The sequence below is a fragment of the Talpa occidentalis genome, unplaced genomic scaffold, assembly GCF_014898055.3.
Source record: "Talpa occidentalis isolate TD23 unplaced genomic scaffold, MPIMG_talOcc4v2.1 talOcc4.3, whole genome shotgun sequence".
Classification (NCBI taxonomy): Eukaryota; Metazoa; Chordata; class Mammalia; order Eulipotyphla; family Talpidae; genus Talpa; species Talpa occidentalis.
Genome location: NW_023603184.1, coordinates 107,756,860 through 107,778,298, shown reverse-complemented (window position 1 = coordinate 107,778,298; position 21,439 = coordinate 107,756,860). Strand labels below are relative to the sequence as shown.

At 34.3% G+C, this 21,439-nt stretch overlaps 1 protein-coding gene across 1 annotated transcript in view; it reads left to right on the top strand.

The window, feature by feature from the left end:
* TTN (titin) overlaps positions 1-21,439 on the top strand; it is a 282,533-nt gene that overhangs the window by 142,209 nt on the left and 118,885 nt on the right. The window contains exons 144-167 of the mRNA XM_054699459.1: positions 555-629; positions 1,371-1,448; positions 2,077-2,205; positions 2,800-2,897; positions 3,883-3,943; positions 4,096-4,185; positions 4,337-4,624; positions 5,472-5,552; positions 6,346-6,423; positions 12,711-12,794; positions 13,331-13,414; positions 13,525-13,602; positions 13,685-13,768; positions 13,999-14,085; positions 14,244-14,327; positions 15,204-15,287; positions 15,944-16,027; positions 16,157-16,240; positions 16,375-16,458; positions 16,582-16,665; positions 16,800-16,877; positions 17,269-17,352; positions 17,809-17,895; positions 18,150-18,227. Of these exons, the coding sequence (XP_054555434.1) occupies positions 555-629; positions 1,371-1,448; positions 2,077-2,205; positions 2,800-2,897; positions 3,883-3,943; positions 4,096-4,185; positions 4,337-4,624; positions 5,472-5,552; positions 6,346-6,423; positions 12,711-12,794; positions 13,331-13,414; positions 13,525-13,602; positions 13,685-13,768; positions 13,999-14,085; positions 14,244-14,327; positions 15,204-15,287; positions 15,944-16,027; positions 16,157-16,240; positions 16,375-16,458; positions 16,582-16,665; positions 16,800-16,877; positions 17,269-17,352; positions 17,809-17,895; positions 18,150-18,227 (2,226 nt within the window). The remainder of the gene's footprint in view (positions 1-554; positions 630-1,370; positions 1,449-2,076; positions 2,206-2,799; positions 2,898-3,882; positions 3,944-4,095; positions 4,186-4,336; positions 4,625-5,471; positions 5,553-6,345; positions 6,424-12,710; positions 12,795-13,330; positions 13,415-13,524; positions 13,603-13,684; positions 13,769-13,998; positions 14,086-14,243; positions 14,328-15,203; positions 15,288-15,943; positions 16,028-16,156; positions 16,241-16,374; positions 16,459-16,581; positions 16,666-16,799; positions 16,878-17,268; positions 17,353-17,808; positions 17,896-18,149; positions 18,228-21,439) is intronic.

Here is a 21,439-nt window from a genome sequence, read left to right as displayed (position 1 = left end):
CATTTAACAGATCAGAGCCTCAAATTCCTCTCCTATAAAGTGGGGACACTAGTATCAGTGGTCTCAGATATTACTGTGAGGACAAAGTAAAGTAAGCTATGTAAAAGTACCTCTATCACTAAATGAATAGTATGTTCACATTCAGCAAATTCAATGGAAAGAATATATTTATGCCTTAAAGGACAGTAATATTCCTATGAAAGTTCATGCCATCACTACTTAAACATAATCCCTTCACCAGCCTAAATAATCAGATATTTAATGAAAGGGTAAAATCAGTTTCCAGGATTCAGAAATATTTTATAGATAATTACTTAAGAAATTACTAGTGAAATTTAAATGGATGAAATGATAGCATCTGTCCTCTGACACCAAAGAGGTGGCTGATCCTGGCTCTAGGAAACCTGATTTCATCCTCACCCCTGGGAGCTCACCTTGCATAAGTTGTCTCTCAAGTGACTGTTGCATGTCAGTCTTTCTGTGTTTGGACTTCTTGTTCTCTTACCTTTTTCGTCCTTCATGAAAATTCTTATCATGAAATGATGTCTTTAAAGTGCCTGAGGTTAAGAAGAAAGTGCCAGAGAAGAAAGTGACTATTCCCAAGAAGGAGGAAGCTCCTCCTGCCACAGGTACTGCTCATCCCAAGCAAGCTAGACCCTGCCATTTCTGCCCTTCACCTACGAAAGTCTAAATGTCCCATTGCAGTACTTGTTATGTCCATTGTGTCTATGTTTGTGAAGCTGAAATTATAAAACAAAATAATATCTTTAAAGTGCCTGTGGTGCCTAAGAAACCAGAGCCTGAAAAGAAAGTGCCTCCTTCCAGTCTTAAGAAAGCAGTGACTCCTCCTGCCAAAGGTACATCGATCCCCAAACAGGGATCTGTTTGCTGCAATGATGTTGAACTGTGATATGATCCACACAGACAGTTCAACATAAACTTTTGTGTTATATGGTCTGTCACGTCATTTATGACTGTCATCTTCATGTGTGTGCCGTGTCAATTTTTCCACATTCTGTGTTTTATGATGGTTCTCTACGTATATTTTTTCTAAAAAACAAAAATACTAAACTCATATATCTTGAAAGAACTAGAAGTAACTAGGAAACCAGTCCCTGAAGTATCCATTGCTTTTCTTCAAATAGTAGTGGCTCTACGAGTAAAAGGTAGAATATCTCTTTGATGGACCCTTAATCTTAAACCACAAAACTTTCTGGTTTTGTCTCATTTGATTCTGTGAGATGTTTCATCTTGTATATGTGTGTCCATTACTTAATCTCTTGTGTTGAAAAATTGGAAACTTGGTCTTTATGTAGTCTTCCTTGCATCTTGCATTTTGTGTGTGCCTAAAACAATCAATATCTTTTAAGTTCCTGAGGTACCTAAGAAAGTGGAAGAAAGACGAATAGTTCCACCTAAAGAAGAGGAAGTTCCACCACCAGTTGAAGGTAGATGATTTTCTAAGAAAATAGTATTTACAAAGTCATCATTGACTTATCCTTGTCTAATGTTTGAAGGAGATAAATACACATTTCACTCCCGAAAATAGATATGTTTACCTACAGAAATTAGGCAGATAAACTAAAACAAACTTCATCTCTTTTCTCATATGCTTAGCCTGTTTGTTGGTTTCTTTGTTCTTTGTTTTATCTTAATACAACTCTTAGAAGGAAAATTCTGTTTGCCATGGGTAATTTTCATCAAGTGTCTTGACTGACAATTGTGGAATAAACTTGTCCAACAGAAACTCCAGTTAAGTCTGAGTAACTGGTTAGAAAATCTAACTTCCAACTCGAAGTGGATGTTTGACTTCAAATAAGTCCATTACCATTTGAAAATACAATTTTAACTAAATGATCTCTGAGGTCTTTTCCATTTCTAAAATTCTGAAATGGGTCTAGCATATTTTGAAGACCCAACAGATTTTTTTCAAGGGCTAGTTTTTACACGTATGTGGAAGACTGAGGTATGAATTACCTATGCTAATCAGACAATCCGAGTTTTCAGACCTATCATTCTATTCTGAAGGTCAAAAGAATTATAAAATTAATTTACAAAATAATAATCTTTTAAAAGTGTTTGAAGAGCCTGAAGAACCTGAGGAGCCTGAAGGGCCTGAAGAGCCTGAAGAGATTATTCCAGAAGAAGAGATTCCGGAAGAAACACCTAGTGTAGAGGAGGTTGAGGAGGTGGCGCCACCTAGAGGTACATACAAATTATGACATTTTATGGACATTGAAAAATACTTGGAATACGCACGGTTCCAAATCTTTCTTAAAATTCATCTAAGTCCATTATTCATCAATATACTTTTCTTATACATTGTGTCAATGATAAACTGAAGCTCATTTCTAAGCATCTAAGGTTTTTCTCCCCAATTTTTTCTACTGCATCTGCAGTAAAATGAAGAAAAAGAAATTACATTTATGTTATTGGCACTGTAAGTTTTTTGCCAAATCCTACCATTACACTTTATCTTCATTTTCAATTCTTAATTCTCAATTCTCAATGTTCAAGTGGACAGAGACTTTTTCTGTGAGGTTCACTTTTTACAATAATTCTTAGCCTATTTTTTCCTGAATACTATGACAACCTTTTGCATAATTGACATTATGTTGGTTGATGGGATTTTCAAGTAACATTCTTCTCATCTTTAGAATTACTACTCCATATACAATTACATTTAGGTTGCCAATATAATTTTTAAATAACTCAATATTTTGTGGGAATTTTTGGTATGTGGGTATTTTCTGTTCATTGTATGTCATTTTTTAAAATGTCCATAAAATATCTTTTAAGTGCCTGAAGTGATTAAGAAAGCAGTACCTGAAGCTCCTATTCCTGTTCCTAAAAAAGTGGAGGCACCACCTAAAAAAGTGGAGGCACCACCTAAAAAAGTGGAGGCACCACCAGCTAAAGGTATAACAAATTCTGATTAATAATATCTTTAAATTCCCATTAATTTTCTTTTTATAAGACAAAAGTGACTTTTTTCACCACTTTCTGAGAGTCTTTTAAATAGCAAACTTATGACATTAAGAACCAGTAAAAATATAGTAGAGTCTATTTCTTTAGTTTTTTTTTTTTACATTTTAATGATGATTAAGGGTGTGTGTGGTTTACTTTTAAAGTTTCTTAAATAGCTGAGAATTTTAATATTGATAGTTTATCTCTTTATACTTAGATATATAAAATAAAATCTCTCCCACATTCCTTTTCTGGATTCTTTATATTCCATTATATAAGAAGAGTTTCTTATGTAATTATTATAAAAGTTACATTGACTATATTATTTTAGAAAGAAAACATTTGTTTTTATGTGTGGATGATAAATATTTTTAAAAATTCCACATCCACTCCTAATACTTGGTTCAAACATTCAAGAGGCATACAAAATGTCTACTTCTTGTTGTTTCCTAATTAGATTAATGGTGTTCTTGTTTAATTAGATTATTGCCCCTATCACAGCAGCCATCTTGGTTGCTATAGTAGTGCCCAGTTGAATGGAACGTAACTAATCACTTTTAGAAACTCTTTATCAAATTTAAAAGAATACAAGTAGACCTAATAAAGGTAATCGCAGTCATTTGTAGAAAGATGAATAGATTTCTGTTTCTTTTCTCCTCAATAAACTTTTTGTTTCTCTAAACAAAAAAAAAGAAAGAAAGAAAGATGAATAATACACATACTTTGTAAACATATCTTCTTCTAAGGGATGGTTAAGCACACATGATTGATTTGGAAAAATAACTTTTGCCCATAAAATAGTGACTTCTTGGGCTGTGGTTATTGTAATGTTGATGTTGTTTCTGATGTTTTCATTTCATGTTTATTGAGTATTGTCAGTTAACTGAAATGTCTAATATCTTTAAAGTGCCCAAGAAAGTTCCTGAGGAGAAAGTACCTGTTCCTGTTCAGAAAAAAGAGGCTCCTCCAGCCAAAGGTACATGTTCTTTGCTAAACTTGAACTTCCTTTTGATCTTTTTCTTTATGACTTTTGTGTTTTATGTCTCTGTGTCTTGATTGTATTTTGGTGTCTTTTGTCTATGAAAGCTTGCTCTTGACAGTCCTAAATATTAAACTATGTCTTTAAAGTGCCAGAAGTACAAAAGAAAGTCCCAGAAAAGAAAATCCCTGAAAAGAAAGTTCCTGTGCCTAGAAAAGAAGCTGTTCCCCCAGCTACAGGTATTTTTGGAAAGATCTTTGATTTTCACATATTATTGCATGAAGTCCTTTCTTTCTTCTGATGTTTTCATTTTATATTTTGGATTTACATCTTTGTTTCTTCTATGTTTAAAAAAAAAAGATAAATCTCTTAAAATAGATGCTCTTTCAGGAAAAACAGTCCTTGAAGAAAAAGTAACAGTTGCCTTCCACAAAGAAGTAATAAAAGAAAGAACAGAATTAGAAATAGTAGAAGCAAGAGTGGAAGAGGAAGAAGAAGAGTTCCATGAAGTAGAAGAATACTTTGAAGAAGAGGAATTCCATGAAGTAGAAGAATTCATCAAAGTACAAGAACAGAGATTTCAAGAAGTACACAAAGTTGAAGAAGTGCATAAGGTGATACAAGTTTTAGAGGCTGAAGAAGTAGAAGAATATGAAAAACCCAAGCCTCCACCTAAAGGTATAGGGAATCTGGAGATACTACATGTTGTTATATCTTGTTCTAAATAATGTATTTGGGTTTTTTTTACATTTAATGTCCAGTTTGGAGCACTAGAAATCCATTTACTTTCTGTGACAAAATCATGAAATACTTTAAGAATGAGTTTCTTAAGCTACTTGATACAAAGATTAAAACGGAGATTAACAGCAGTGTTTAATTTTAGCCAAGATAATAATTTGACATCTACTTACCTAAGGAAGGCACTGTATGAATTTGTCAGATCTTTTTAAAATCCAAATAAGAACACTAGATGTTTGCTAGAAATTCCATTACTTACCAGTCATCAGTTGAGTGACAAAGATGCTCCTCAGTTCAATGAGGAATTTACACATTTAGATAATACAACCATGCTTTGTTAACAATTCAGTCAGCTATTCACAAAGTGATAATTATTTAGCAAAAGATTTCACATTTTAGAAAAAGACTCCACAATTTTATGATATTTTCATTAGAGAAATAATATTAAGGAATAATAGCACCTACATTCTAGAATATTCTGAGGATCAACCAGAACACAAATAAATTTTCTGCAATTCCACTCTAGATCTTGTACAAATTAATAATATGTGTGTAATACAAAGGAAGTTGTATGGTTAGTATACATTATAAATCTGTAATGTAGATGAAATAAAGCAAAATTTAGGTTTTTTGAAAATTGATGTGATATACACTTTAAAAATATAAATCTATGAAAGTGTTTCATGAGCTTTCATTGTCCTAACTTTTAGTAGTTGTTCTCTTTTAGTAGCAGAGATCTATACTATTTAAGAGTTCATTCTAAATGAAAGCACTAATATCTTTAAAGGGCCTGAGATATCTGAGAAAATCATCCCTCCAAAAAAGCCACCCACTAAAGTTGTTCCTCCAAAAGAGCCACCAGCTAAAGGTATTTTGTTGGTGACAAATGTCTTACCTAACTTTATGTACAGTGGCACCCTGGTTGCTTTATAAGTTGATATTTTGCTTCTGTGTTTTGTGTTCTTGGAACTTCTAAAACAGACTAACATCTTTCAAGTGACTAAGATCCAAAGAAAGTTCTGTCAAAAAAGGAATTCACTGTTGTTATACCTAAAATACCAGAACAAATCTCCTTATTAACCAAATAGTGAACCCAGCTCTCCTTCTTCAGTGCTACCTGATATTATATTTATTATATTACATTATATTATATTACATTGACTAACATGCTTATTGATTGATCCATGTTTTCTCTTCTTAGTTTTAATAACCTAGTAAATGTGAATACACAGTAACTAATGTTGCTCCTTTGTTCATTTTTGTAAATCTCTTGAATTTCAAAATAGAAATAAGGAACAATATCTACTAAATAATATGTACTTACATCTTGAAAATCCCTGAAGCATTTAAGAACATTATCACTGAACAGAAAATACCAATTATTCCACCAAAACAAGGAGAACTAACTCCAGCTGAGGTGTCTTATTAATTTTTCTTGTGAAGTTCTTATGATTCTAACATGGGAAATTCCCAAAATTTTTGTTGTGGTATTTGTTGTCAAAATTAAATTTATGTTAAATTCTATAATGTATTTGATAAAGTGATGTCTGAATTTAGTATTGTGACTTCATGTTCTGTGTTTATATTTCTTATGCTCTGCTTATTTTACAATCTTTATGAATGTTTAAAAGTAAAAAAAATTATTACTGCTATCTTTAAAGTACCTGAAGTGCCCAAGAAAATTGTGGTAGAAGAAAAAGTACGTGTTCCTGAAAAGCCTAAAATTCCACCAGCTAAAGGTAACTGCCTCTGCTGATTCGCCACTACTATAAAGCTCTCTTTTATTCCCTTACTATGGAGAATAGAGATCATTCTCCCCTCAATGCCACATTCTGGCCGAGAGATATAAACTTCAATTTATGTTCTATAATATAATTCCCTGTTTTGTGACGACCCACTGGGAACAAAGTCATAGCCCTAAAAGTTGTTATTGTTTGTAATAATCTTTTTTTTGTAAACAATAACTAAACAAAATTGGCCTGTCAACTTCTTTTTAAAAAATAATTCTTTTGGAAGCTAATTTCTAGTAACTCTGAAAATATGATCCAGACAAGAAAGGAAAATGCTATTATATCCAAAGAACAAAGTATTTCAAATATGACAAATCTAGAACTCACTGACAAGACAATCTAAAGAGAATTGACCGGGTGTTTAGTTGACTCATATTTTGGAACTTTTGATATTCTGCTTTTTAGAGGCCCCTTTTTGTCTTGGTATGTTATGCCCGATTATAATATTCTTAAAATTAAAACAAATATCTTTAAAGCACCTGAAGTACCCAAGAAAGCTGTTCCGGAAGAAAAGGTCCATGAAGCTGTTCCTAAAAAGCCTGAAATTCCACCAGCTAAAGGTACACACGGATACTAATCACAACATGAAATAACTCTTTGTCTAGTTATTCATGGTTTAAGTGAATGTGTGTGATGTTAAATCCTTGATCTTTGTTTATCTTCTCAATATCTTATATTTGTCATTTGTAACAATTAATATACTAATATCTTTAAAGTTCCTGATGTATCTGGGAAAACTCTTCAAGAAGAAAAATCACGTACAGTTCTTTCTGAAGACACAACGATATATAGTGAGTGTAGCAAATTGGTGATTCTCTTCAGTTTCATGTCTTCTTAAATTCACTGTGTTTTTCTTCACAGCTTTTAAAAGTAAATGTACTAACAACTTATAAAGATTTTTAAAAAAGCCTAACGTGCTAAAAATATTTGCCTCAAATTTAAACAATTTTAATAGCTATTAGCTTCACACAAGTTATATTTTCTCACCAATTTAAAAATAAATTGTCTTATAACATTGCCTGATTTTAGAAAAATAATTTCTTCCTAAATTTGTCCTCACTTGTCTTGTTAACCTGTTCTGTGTACAAAAACCCTTTTGCTTTGTGCCAGTTTATTTTTTCAGACCATGAAGTAACTTACTTTCACTTCATAATAATATTTTAATTAAATTTTGCGGAATCAAAATGTTTCACCATTATTTTCTTTTACTCTTCACAACAATCAATGGAAATATTTTGTCCATGCTTTTCAACTGACCATCGACTTTTAAGGCCATTAGAACCTTGGTTCTCAAGCCATTCTTTTTCTGCTTTCGTGCAAAATTACCATTAAATAACTTGCAGAGCAAAATAATCTGAATCGTTTAATATTCTGAATCAAACACTATTCAGTAGTAAAAATGTTAGTTGTCAGGAATATTTTGTCAAGAAAATAAATTGGCTCAAAGCAAAAAGTTTTTGCACACAGAACAGGTTAACAAGACAAATAATGATAAGTTGTCAAAATGTTCTTCCATTTATTTTAATCCAAAAAAATTCATTTAAACTTAACTTTTTGTCACCTATAATATTAGACTGAGATAAAAGTTTATGATGACCCCTCTTTTGACTACCTTCTCTATAATTGAGTTTGGTAATCCATATCAGTCAGTATTTCTTTCTAAATGCTGGCAAAATCTCTATTTTCTTTATTTTCCAAATATTTAATCTCTTCCTTTTCCTTTTCTTTTTCTGACACCAAATTGGTTTTCATATTAAACTATTAACTAATATAGGAAAATATATGCTCCCTGGTCAGTGAATTCATCTCTTGTATCATCATGATAGTAAAGAGATATCAAGAGTCCTATATCATAAGACTGGAAATGAGGCTTAACCCTAGCCAGTTTATTATTGTCACCAATTTGTGTCTATGTGCTACTGGCAATTTGAGTGATGAATGTGTATTATGTATTGTATTTTTCTTAATACTGTTCTTTATGCACCTTGAAACACCTCTAATTGTATAAATACTAATATCTTTAAAGTTTATGAAGTACCTGAAGAATCAGCACCTGAAGAATCAGTCCTAGAAGAAAAAGTACTTGTGACTCATCCTCAAAAGACAAAAACCAAATTAGCACAAGGTATATATAATACCAGTCTGAAGAAGACTTCTTTGAGGCTCATTTTAAAAGTTCAGTACTTTCTTTCACCACTTATAAATGTAACTATACTCATATCTTTTAAGTGCCTGAACCACCCAAGAAAGTTGCTCCAGAGGACAAAATATATGTGACTATTCCTAAAAAGAGAGAAACACCAGCAATTAAAGGTACCTTTCAACCACATCAACCTTAGATGAATTATCTTTGACCTCAAGATACAAGTATTGCATGTTCAATGATTTACTATGTTTGCAATTTCTGAATATAAACCTACTAATATCTTTAAAGAACCTGATTCTACCAGAGAAGTTTATCCAGAGATGGAGTTACCTGAGACTGGTCCCAAAATTCCAGAATATTCTCCAGCTCAAGGTATAATTCTTGGTTATGAAAATCTAAGTAAGGTGGGAGATAAAAGAGAAAATTTTTTTTCTTCGTTCTTCAGAGTGTGTTTAATTTTTTATGTACAATAGATCCTCACAACCTTTAATGCTAAAATACTAATATCTTAAGAACACCTAGAGATAAGGTATTTACCCAAATGACAAAGAAACAGTAATTACAAAGGGCACCTGCACCCCTATGTTTATAGCAGCACTATTTACAATAACTAAGCTATGGAAGCAACCCAAATGCCCAAAAATAGATGACTAGATCAAGAAGATGTGGTACGTATACACAATGGAATATTACTCAGCAATCAAAAAAGATAAACACATGCAGTTTGCAGCAACATAGATGGAACTAGAAGGGATCATGCTCAGCAAAATAAGTCAGAAAGAAAAATAAAAATACCGGATGGTCTCACTCATAGCAGGAATTTAGAAAACCTAAATAAGAGATCAGGAAAAAGACTAATTAATACAAAGTAAAAATCAACAAGCAACTATAAACCAGAGACACACTATGGAGCAGAGGGGGGCGGGGGGGAGAGCAAGGACTAGAGTCAAAATAAGGGGGGGGTGCAATTGTATGGGGAATATAACCAAAATGAAAATGCATACATTGTGCAAAGATGAAAAAAGATGTAAGAATTATATAAAATAAAATATTTAAATTTAAAAAAGTATAAAAAAAAAGAACACCTAGAGATAGGAAATTATCTATGACTTGCCCCTAAAAAGTCCCACTCATACAATATGTGAAGATAAACTATTAGAACAAAAGTGAAATTTCTGATTAAAAGTTGTATCTGTAACCTACCTTCTAGAGTCTACCTAACCTTTGCCTTTTCTCTATTAAAAAATACTAATATCTTTAAAGAGTTGGAAGCTTTCAAGGAAAGTATTCCAAAAGGACAATCTTTTATTACTAAAAGAAAAAAATTACCACCACCAAAAGGTACAAACCAGAATTAAGTCATCTTTCTTATCTCATGAGTTTAGTTATACTTAACATATATAGAAATTCTAATATCTTTAAAACTCTAGATGCTACCAAGGCAGTCATTCAGAGAAGTGGACCCCCAAAACCAGTAGCTCAATCCAGTGTATACTAATCCCAATCAAGTCATTAAAGAGAAAGCATGGGGAGAAATCCTTAACTTAAACATGGAAGAAGCTACAAAGACCATCTGTGAGGCTTCCATGGGAAATATGCATATATACTCTCTGCAGATGTGACCCAGATAGATTTTTCAATAGCAAAGAGCTATTACTGTTTTCTTAAAAAATAAAAATCAAACTAGCTAGAAAAAAAATGTACAAAGTACCACTTTTAACATTTATAGCCCTGAAGCCAGATTATTTGAATTGGCTCAAACCATCCCCTTTAAAGTAGAAACCATTTTTAAGTAGAAATCAGTGCCACGTAGTGACAGAGGTACTTGGCTGTAGACAATAAATCAGTAATTCAACTGTCCATGGGGTTGAAATATTCACCTTTGGAATTACTTTTCTATTAAAATACTTTTGGAATTACTTTTCTATTAAAATAAACTTACTACTAGGGCCTCCCCTGGTGGCGCAGCGGTTGAGCACTGGGTTGCGAGGCTGCCCGTAGCCTCTGCAGCACCAGTTCGATCCCCGGCCACCGGCGAGGGTCCCACAAAAAAATAAAAAGTGAAAAATAAAAAATAAACTTACTACTAAAAGCAAGTATATGAATTTGAAATAGCTAACTTTATCATAATACAAATATGTAGAAATACTTTCAGAGAACTGTAAGAAATAAGTTAACTAGATTTGTTGTGTTATCATTTCATAGTAAATATAAATATAAAATTATTATTTGTATACCTGAAGCTAATATAATGTTATAAGTCAATTATAACTCAATTGAAAAAGGAAAATATTAAATTCAGTGTGGATATGTTCTATTTATAATAGAATCTCCACCTCAGAGCCTTCTAAAACCAAACTAGTTAAAATCAAAGCCTGATAAATTTGGAACTCTTCCCTGAATAATTATTTGCTCCTTTCATTCACTTTTATTTTAAGGGGCCTACATTTTTCCATTTTTAATATTTTTAGACAAGTCAAAATAAATGAGTCCTTTTAAGCATCCAGAATGACAGCTTTTTCTAAATGACATTCTGTATGATAGTCTATAATTTTAAAATATCTGAACACTTTGACATTGTTTTCTCAGTCTAGAATATTTGGGTTGTTCTACTCTTTTCTATACTTGAAAAAAAATCTACTTCTAAAATGCCTAAGGTGCATGTGCATATTGGAGGAATAAAACGTAACCCCAAAGTTACATAGACATGAGAAATACTGACCAAAAAAAGTTTTAATGAAATAAAGTGCCTAAGGTAAGGGTACAAAATGAAGTCTATCCAGATAAGAAAGGAGATGTTTTGTTCTCTCAAACTAATAGCTAAAGGTGCACAGTTAGTTATAGGAAATTTATTTCTTTTTTTCATTTAAGGCTCACTTTCCATGACCTAATATCCTATAGCTGTACCATTCCAAGAAATAAAATTGCTAATATTGATAGTCCCTGAGGTTACCTAGAAAACAGCTCCTAAAAATGAGGTATTCATACCATTACCAAAGAATCACATTCTGGGAGGGAGGAGGTCTCCCATTCCTATAGGTGGAGTTTTGACTAAAATCCTCATTGTTCATCATCCCTCTAAAGTACAATGCATTAATATCTTTAAAGTGCCTGAATCATCTCCAGAAGTTGCTCCTGTAAAGGAGACATCCATGACTGCTCCCCCTGAAATTGAAATACCCTCCACTAAAGGTATCATTCATTCTATCCTTCCTTCATTTATTTAATAAGCACCCATTATGTGCATGATGCTGGGCAGCGGGGGAATAATTAACAAAGACAAGTAAGATTCAATTCCTTTCCTCAAGACTTTATACCTCATATAATTCTTGAAGCACTATAAAGCACCCTTACAGTCATTAAAATAACCATAATTCAATTAATGTGATTAACATCCACACTGATTCCTTAATCTCTACCTATAATACTAATATCTTCAAAGCACCAGAAATTATGAAAGAAGTTACCCCTGAAATGAAAGTACCTGAGGATGTTTCTACAGATCCAGAACCTCTGTCTATGAAAGGTACATGTCAACTGAATAGATTCCAAAGAAGAAATTATCCTCTTCTCTTAAAATTCTTTTTCTAACATTATTCATAACTCTTAAAATAAACATACTAATATCTTAAGCACTTGAAGCTCCACAAGAAAATATCTGTTACTGTTGCTGTTAAAACAGAAAACCTTCCCATTAAAAGTATTTGTTCAATAAATATGTAGTAGGGATGGCTATAGTGTCCCAGGAAATCTAGTAGAGACCTAGATATTTGGTGGGGAAGAAAAAAGGAGAAAAGACAGGCAGAGAAGAGACTTACAGAAAATGCATTTACTAAATTATTGTAGTTACTATTTTATTAATCATTAACTATTAAATGTGAAATACTAATATCTTTAAAGTGCCTGGAGCTCCTCAAGAAGTTGTTCCTGCAAAGACAGTTTCTTCCAAAAAAAGAGAACTTCAGCCAGCTAAAGGTACAAGTTGTCATGTTGTCAAACTCAAGAGGAAATAGCTCTTGTGGTCTTGAAAATAGTTTGCTGTTCCTACTGATCATCATACACTAAGTGTCAAAATACTCATTTTTTAAAGTGCCTGAAGTTCCCCAAGAAATTGTCCCTGAAAAGAAAACAAACCTGGCTCCTCGCCAGAAGCCTGAAGCCCCTCCTGATGAAGGTATATGTTGCTAGATGTTTGGAGATTTAGGAAAATGTTTTTCCTGTATGAATCTGTTTCCTGTTCATATTGATTTTGTCACTTCTAAATGCAAAAATATTAATATCTTTTAAGTGCCTGAGATTCCCAAAGAAGTTGTCCTGGAAAAGAAAGTGCATCCTCCCAAAAAGCCTGAAGTTGTACCTGTCAAAGGTACTTTCCTAACCACCCCCTCAAGGTGGGGTAGGGAGGGTAATAGACAAGACCACCTTTTCTTGTTGTGAAACCTCTTTTGAATGTAAATGTCTTCATGTCTAAGTTGTTCCTTGTGATTCAAATGTAAATTTACTAATATCTTTAGTGCCTGAAGCTCCCAAAGAGGTTAGTCCAGAAAAAAGGGGGCCTGTGGCACCTCCTACAAAGCCTGAAGTCCCACCTGTAGCAGGTACTTGTCACCCATCTTAGACTTAAGAAGCTACAATTCACATACTCTTGAAAAGATTTTGTGTCCATGGTCTTCATAGCTCCTAAATGTAATTTTACTAATATCTTTTAAGTGCCCGAGTCTCCCAAAGAGGTTACCCCAGAAAAGAAAGTGTCTGTGGCTCCTCCTCCAAAGCCTGAAGTTCCACCTGCTAAAGGTTTGTCCCTGACCTTAGGCTTAAGAAGTCATAACTCTCCTGCTCTTGAAAAGATTTTGTGTCCATGGTCTTCATAGCTCCTAAATGTAATTTTACTAATATCTTTTAAGTGCCCGAGGCTCCCAAGGAAGTGGCCCCTGAAAAGAAAGTGGCGCCTCCTAAAAAGCCTGAAGTCCCACCAGCCAAAGGTAGTCACCTCCATGCCTCTGTGTCTGATACTCTCCACTTGTCTTCACCCTGTCTAATCTTGCAATACTAATATCTTTAAAGTCCCTGAGGTGCCAAAGGCAGCTGTCCCAGAAAAGAAGGTGCCAGAAGAAATCCCCCCCCAACCGGAAAGTCCTCCCCCTGAAGGTAATGTCAAAAGTGAATGTACCATGTAAAAAAAAAAAAAAGTGAATGTACCATGGTGAAAATTAATGGCTTATTTATGTAGAAAATTATATATATAAATTCCACCACATAAAGGTGATATGATGCTAAAGGAAATCAGTGGTAATCCAAAATATCTTGGTGCATGATACATTATAGTATTCATCAATTACTTTCACCTTTCTAAATACAAATTACCAATATTTTTGAAGTGCCTGAGATGCCGCCCAAGGAAGCCATTCCTGAAAAGAAAGTACCTGTGTCTCCTCCTAAAGAGCCAGAAGCTCCACCTGTGAAAGGTATTTATCCTCCCATGTTGTCACTCATCTGTTTCAGGGGGCTGGGAAAGTGTGCATGGGGTGTCTGCCAGTCTCACAAATTGTATTTGTTTGGGTACATGTGCTGTTGATATTCCCCCTTTGTAATTTCTAACAAAAAGATACTAATATCTTCAAAGTTCCTGAATCTCCTAAAGAAGTTGTACCTGAAAAGAAAGTGCCTGTGGTTGTGCCTAAAAAGCCAGAAGTTCCACCTGCTAAAGGTATTTATTCCCACTGCTACAGTAAGAAGAAAATATAGTTTTGTCTGCTTCCAAATCATTGTAATTTATGCCTTCCCATATTCTTAAATTCTAAAACTACTAATATCTTTTAATTGTCTGAAGCTGCTCAAGAAGTTGTCCCAGAAAAGATAATTTCCAAGGCACCACCCAAAAAAACAGAAACCACACCTGTCACAGGTACATGCTTACCTTGACTTCATTTGGCAGAGAACTCTTTTTTTTTTAACCATTGAAAATAGTTTATGCCATTGCTTTTCTAAAAGTGTAAAACCACTAATATCTTTCAAGTGCCTGAAGTTCCCCAGGAAGCTGTCCCAGAAAAGAAAATTCACAAGGCACCGCCCAAAAAACCAGAAGCCCCTCCAGTTTCAGGTATTTTTCATAGCTGTCTTAGTCTACAGAAGAAATACCTCTTTTACTCTTAAAAATATTTTAAGTCCATTGATCTCACTAACTTAAGTGTAAAAACACAACTAATATCTTTTAAGTGCCTGAAGTTCCTCAAGAAATTGTCTATGAAAAGAAAGCACCAGTGGCACCTCCTACAAAGCCTGAAGTCCCACCTGTATCAGGTACTTGTCACCCATCTTAGACTTAAGAAGATAGAACTCACATACTCTTGAAAAGATTTTGTCCTGGTACCTCATAACTCCTAAATGTAATTTTACTAATATCTTTTAAGTTCCTGAAGCTCCCAAAGAGGTTACCCCAGAAAAGGAAGTGTCTATGGCTCCTCCTAAAAAGCCTGAAGTCCCACCTGCTAAAGGTTTGTCCCTGACCTTAGGCTTAAGTCTTGTAAAGATTTTTTATCCATGGTCTTCATAGCTCCTGTTAATTTTACTAATATCTTTTAAGTGCCTGAAGCTCCCAAAGAGGTTACCCCAGAAAAGAAAGTGTCTGTGGCTCCTCCTAAAAAGCCTGAAGTTCCACCTCCTAAAGGTTTGTCCCTTACCTTAGGCTTAAGAAGTCATAACTCTCCTGCTCTTGTAAAGATTTTTTATCCGTGGTCTTCATAGCTCCTGTTAATTTTACTAATATCTTTTAAGTGCCTGAAGTTCCCAAAGAGGTTACTCCAGAAAAGAAAGTGTCTGTGGCTCCTCCTAAAAAGCCTGAAGTTCCACTTGCTAAAGGTGTGTTCCTTACCTGAGGCTTAAGAAGTCATAACTCTCCTGCTCTTGTAAAGATTTTTTTGTCCATGGTCTTTATAGCTCCTGAATTTAATTTTACTAATATCTTTTAAGTGCCTGAAGCTCCCAAAGAGGTTACCCCAGAAAAGAAAGTGTCTGTGGCTCCTCCTCCAAAGCCTGAAGTTCTACCTGCTAAAGGTTTGTCCCTGACCTTAAGCTTAAGAAGTCATAACTCTCCTGCTCTTAAAAAGATTTTGTATCCATAGTCTTCATAGCTCCTGAATGTGACTTCACTAATATCTTTTTAGTGCCCGAGGCTCCCAAGGAAGTGGCCCCTGAAAAGAAAGTGGCGCCTCCTAAAAAGCCTGAAGTCCCACCAGCCAAAGGTAGACGCCTCCATGCCACTGTGTCTGATACTCTCCACTTGTCTTCACCCTGTCTAATCTTGCAATACTAATATCTTTAAAGTCCCTGAGGTGCCAAAGGCAGCTGTCCCAGAAAAGAAGGTGCCAGAAGAAATCCCCCCCCAACCGGAAAGTCCTCCCCCTGAAGGTAATAATAAAATTCTCCAAACTAATACATCTTAAATAAAAACTCTCTTCTTAATGCTTAAAAATATTTGCAGACTATTTCATATTCTTTAATCAATTCTAGCATTAAAATGAAATTGTGTCTTTAAAGTGTATGAAGAGCCGGAGGAAATTGCCCCAGAAGAGCCTCCAGCTGAAGTTGTGGAAGAGCCGGAGCCTCCTCCTCCTCCAAAAGGTAGCTGGGCTGGGACCACGGTGCCGAAGCCAGTCTTTGACCCTTCTTATCTAAAAAATCTGGATGTTAGGAGTTCTTGTCTTGATTCTCACTCATCTTCACTCATTTGAAAACATAAATTCTAATATCTTTAGTGACCGAGCCACCTAAGAAACCTGCTCCAGAAAAGAAACCACCTGCTGTCATTGCCAAAAAACCTGAACCACCTCCAGTGAAAGGTATTTTCACCGCCACTAACTTCCCCAAGTGTCTGTCTTTAAAATATTGTGTTCTACTGCTCTACAGAATCATTATCGTGTCATTGAAACTCTGAAGTAAAAATTACTAACATCTTTTTCAAGTGCCTGAAGTGCCCAAAGAGGTCGTTCCTGAAAAGAAATTGCCTTCAGTGGTTCCCAAAAAACCAGAAGCACCACCTGCTAAAGGTATATGTTAGTGCCCACCATTTGATGAGGTGGATTCAACCTCCTACTCTTAAAAAGTGTTTTATTTTATATACATATATGTAGAAAGTGAACTAGCAATTCTTCATAATGCTAAAATACTAATATCTTTAAAGTGCCTGAAGTTCCAAAAGAAGTTGTTCCAGAAAAGAAACCAGCTGTTCCCAAAGAGCCAGAAGCCCCGCCAACTAAAGGTACATGTCACTAACAAGATTCTGCAGAAAATTGTAAAAAGTCATCTATTCTAGGAAATCTTTTTGTCATTCTTGTGATATTTACCTCTGCAAACATGCTATTCTGGGTGTTTAGGGCTTAAATGTTCTTAAATTGCATCATTAATTTAAAGAAAACCATGATTTATCAGGAAGGACAGATGTTGAAAGAGTACTAACATGATTTTATTATGTTTAATAGTCTACTTTGTCCTCCCTGCTATGTAGCTTCAAGGACAGATCACTGATCTTTTTGTGAATTTTGTTCTTGGATCTGTCCCTGGGTAATTTGAACAAGATGCAGACTAGGTATGATATAAATTTTATATATTGCCCAACTACCCGGAAGTAAAATGAGCTAATATCTTTAAAGTGCCAGAGATGCCAAAGAAACCTGTCGTAGAAGAGAAACCAGCTGTTCCTGTCCCCAAGAAAGTGGAGTCTCCTCCTCCAGAAGGTACACATGAAATCACTAATAAGTTTGCTATGTGTGACTATTTCTAATTTAAGCCTTCTTCTTTTCTAGTTCAGTATATCTTGGCCATTTTCTATCCTTTAATTATTTACCTTACTTCACCATTCTTAACTCCAGTCTCACGCCGCTTTGGGGTTATCAGTCAGCAGCATTTATATAGGACATTGTAAGCTGAATTAAACCAAGTTTCTCTAATGAACACAGAAAGTAGGATTGGAGATCTAATGATTATAAATGACATTAAGTATCAGAGGGGTTTTCCAAGCTTTCAAACCAACAGAAGAGAGTTCAAATAAGGCATTTCATCTTAAGAAAAATAAGAGCTGTTTCTTGAATCAAAGGAAGAGATCAATCGCCCTTGCTATTGATAGTGTTTGTGTTTTGTACATTTTAAAATATTGCCCCGCACATTAAAATAAGATTAACTGTATCTTTAAGTACATGAAGAACCTGAGGAAATTGCTCCTGAAGAAGAGCCAGTTCCTGTTGTGGAAGAAAAGGAGCCAGAAGTTCCACCACCAGCAGGTACAAAGCAGCATCCATTGGACAGGAAAACACACCACTCAATTTTTATGTCTATTATATATCTTCTTTAAAATAAAATGTTAAACTTTTTTTCTCCTTACTTGAAATTGGATCTCATTGGCAAGAACAAAATTAATTTACACACACAAACCTTTGGTCCCACATCAAAGAAATATCTGCTATCTTTTTTATTCATTAGCATTAAACTTTTCATTATAATCATCTGACTCTAAAAGAAATTCCTTTCTTTCAAGTGCCTGAAGAGCCCAAGAAAATTATTCCAGAGAAGAAAGTTCCTGTCATCAAAAAACCAGAAGCTCCACCTCCTAAAGGTACTTACACAAAAAATCAATATTTGCTTCATTTTACGAGTTGTCCAAATTTTTACCCTAATTTCTTACTCTGAATCATGCTGTATTATATGTTTGTCATCTATGTGTTATAATGTTCAATATCCTAGTCAAATTAATGTGCAGATCTTGTAATTTTATATTATTAAATGTACTAATATCTTTAAAGTACCTGAAGTGACAAAGAAAGTTGTCCCACCGAAGAAAGTCCCAACTGTTAAGAAGCCAGAACCACCACCAGGTAAATGAGCTTATGTCATCACTGACATGATGTTTTTAAGTACTCACTCTCCTAAGGTGGAATCCAATATGCTGTCCTCGTTGTTGCATAACTAGGGACCAAAATGTCCTTTTTTTTCATTAACATTTATACTGCCCCATTAATTACAGACTATTTATTCTTAAAGTTTATAAATACTCTTTTTAAAATAAAAATAATATCTTCAAAGTGCCTGAAGTGCCCAAGAAACTTGTTCCAGTAAAGAAAGAACCTGTGCCTGTTACCAAAAAGCCAGAAGTCCAGCCAGAAAAAGGTATCTACTATGAAGAAAAAGTATATACTTTTCTGAATGCAATCTGAGCATTTTAATAATAGTTCTTAAAGCAAATAATACTGAGTATAAGTTTATTCAAAAACACATTTTTAACAAAAAGGAGGTAAGAGGAAACATAGCCAAGAGAAAAAATGAGGCAAGCTGAAGGGGAAAAAATGAGATTTAGTTGTGCCATGGCATAGTTATATATGGTAGAATACACATATCTCACTCAATACTTAGAGTAACTCAAGGCAGCATTTTTTGGCATGTTTGCCATTAAAAGGACACTATGTTAGAAAGATCAGATCCTGTCTGCAAGCAATTTAAATCTGTTGGAAAGTGATTTTAGGAATCTAAAGGAAGAAATGAGGAAAAAAGATAAGGACAGCACAACCCTTATACAGACAGGAAGTGACCACACCTGCAAATGAGTGTACAGGAATACAGAAACAGGGTAAAGGAAGATCAGTTTCAGGCAGAGGCATCAGGAAGGCTGTTTGAAAGAAATGGAATTTTAATTTTTTATGGATATTTTGATATGCAGCAATTGAAGAAATGGTATCCCTTGCAAGGGAACATTATATCAAAAGTCACAAGGGTAGGAGATTTTAGGATGTTCAGTGACAGCCACACTTGCATAATTTGAATATGGTTTGGCTATGGATTATCTTGAAAGTTAAGAGTGGGTATAAAGATGAGGGTCCTAGTTTGGAGTTCATAGAAGGCATGTACTCTATTCTGTAAGCAATGGGATGCTCCACATTCTGAAGCAGGTGTATAAATTAATAGGAGTTGGGCTTCAGAAAGATAACTGGCAACAGATTCAAGCTTTTGGGAGAGAGTGCTGATAGGCAAGAGTCGTGGAGTTACTCGAGGTCATTAAGCACTGGACAGTATCAGTGGAGTCAAAGTGGAAAAGGAGATTGAATTTTAGAGGGGAAAGTTGGTGTCTGACTATTAACAAAGCAATTAGGAGCCCAAGGTGATTATGAGTTGAGGTTATATAGCCAAAGAGAATGGTTTATTGGGCTCTTGAACTGATATTGAAAGAAGATAGTGAATATATTCACTTTCCAAGTGTAGAGTTAGAAATGCATACAGTGGAACTTCAAAAGAGATCAGGACTAGAGATGTAGCTCTGGACATTATCCACATAGATTGAGAGCACAGATGTTAGTCCTCAAAGAATGTAGGGCAAGTTTCAAAAGGCATCAGTGTTAGACCAGTGAACAACTGCATTTGAGAGTACACAGAGGAAGAGAAGCAAATGAAGAAGGCTGAGATGATTTATTTATAGAATTAGAATGTCTAAAGTTGCACCATGTGTCTGAAGCCTTGGTCCTCATGACTTCTTACAAGAGGAAGTTCTTTGCTCTGTATTCTTTACCCGCTCTTTGAAGAATCTTGCGTATCTTCTAATTCTTAATAGTAAATAAAATCAATATCTTAAAGTGTATTCTTTACCTGCTCTTTGAGGAATCTTGCATATCTTCTAATTCTTAATAGTAAATAAAATCAATATCTTTAAAGTGTATTCTTTGCCTGCTCCTTGAGGAATCGTGCATATCTTCAAATTCTTAATAGTAAATAAAATCAATATCTTTAAAGTGCCCGAAGTGCCCCAGAAAATCACCCCAGAAAAGAAAGCATCGGTTCCTGTCCCTGAAGAGACAGAAGCTCCACCTGTCCAAGGTATACAGCTGCTCTTTAAGTCTTGGAACTATGACATCACCTTCATCATCTTGCTGTGGTTGTAAATGGGTCTTATATATAATCTGTTGTCTTATGCAGTGACATTCTTGATATTTGAAGGGTCACTGAAGAATATGTTATAGATAGTACAACTGAATTGATATGTTGCTACTTAAAAGTAAAAGTATTCTGTCTGAATAGAGTCTAAAATAAAATACTATTTTTTAAGTCGAAGAGCCTCCTGAGGAAATAATATATGAAGAAAAAGCATCCATAACTATTGATAGGAAAGAAACTCCTCCAGTTGAAGGTATATATATATATATATATATATATATTAATCTCTTGAAAACTCCAGTTAAAAATATGAAAATATTTATAAGATGACATTCCTTCTTGAAATTATATACAAACAATTCCAGTATGTTTGCTTCTTTTTGGAATAATTGTACTTCTTTTGAAATATAATCTTTAATTTTATTATTCCTGATGGTAATAAAAATTTCCATAAGATACTGGTACCCAGGTAAAACTGGAATAATTGCAGTGGCTCCTCAAATGATAATCCAATGTCAAATTTTAAAAATCATCTCACTGGCCACAAATATGCATGAAATAAAGTAGTTAATAGAAAGTTCAAGTATACAGGACTGCAAGTCTTACCTCTTTTTTATATAATTTAATTTGTATGACTTGTATATATTTGTTTTTGTGACTGTAATATTTACATCTGTGTGAAATTTGTATGAGTCTTTGTGAAGAACTTCACATTTCAATCTGATATCCTTTGTCAACATTCTTTAAAGAACATGAAATTGAAACACACATTGAGCCTGAAGAACCTGAACCTGAACCACAGCCAGAAGAAATACCAAAACAAGGTATTCAATTAATTGGGCTTAGATCTTCATCATCATATTCTTCATCTTGAAATACATGTGTTTTTTGTTGTTCTATGTGTATAGT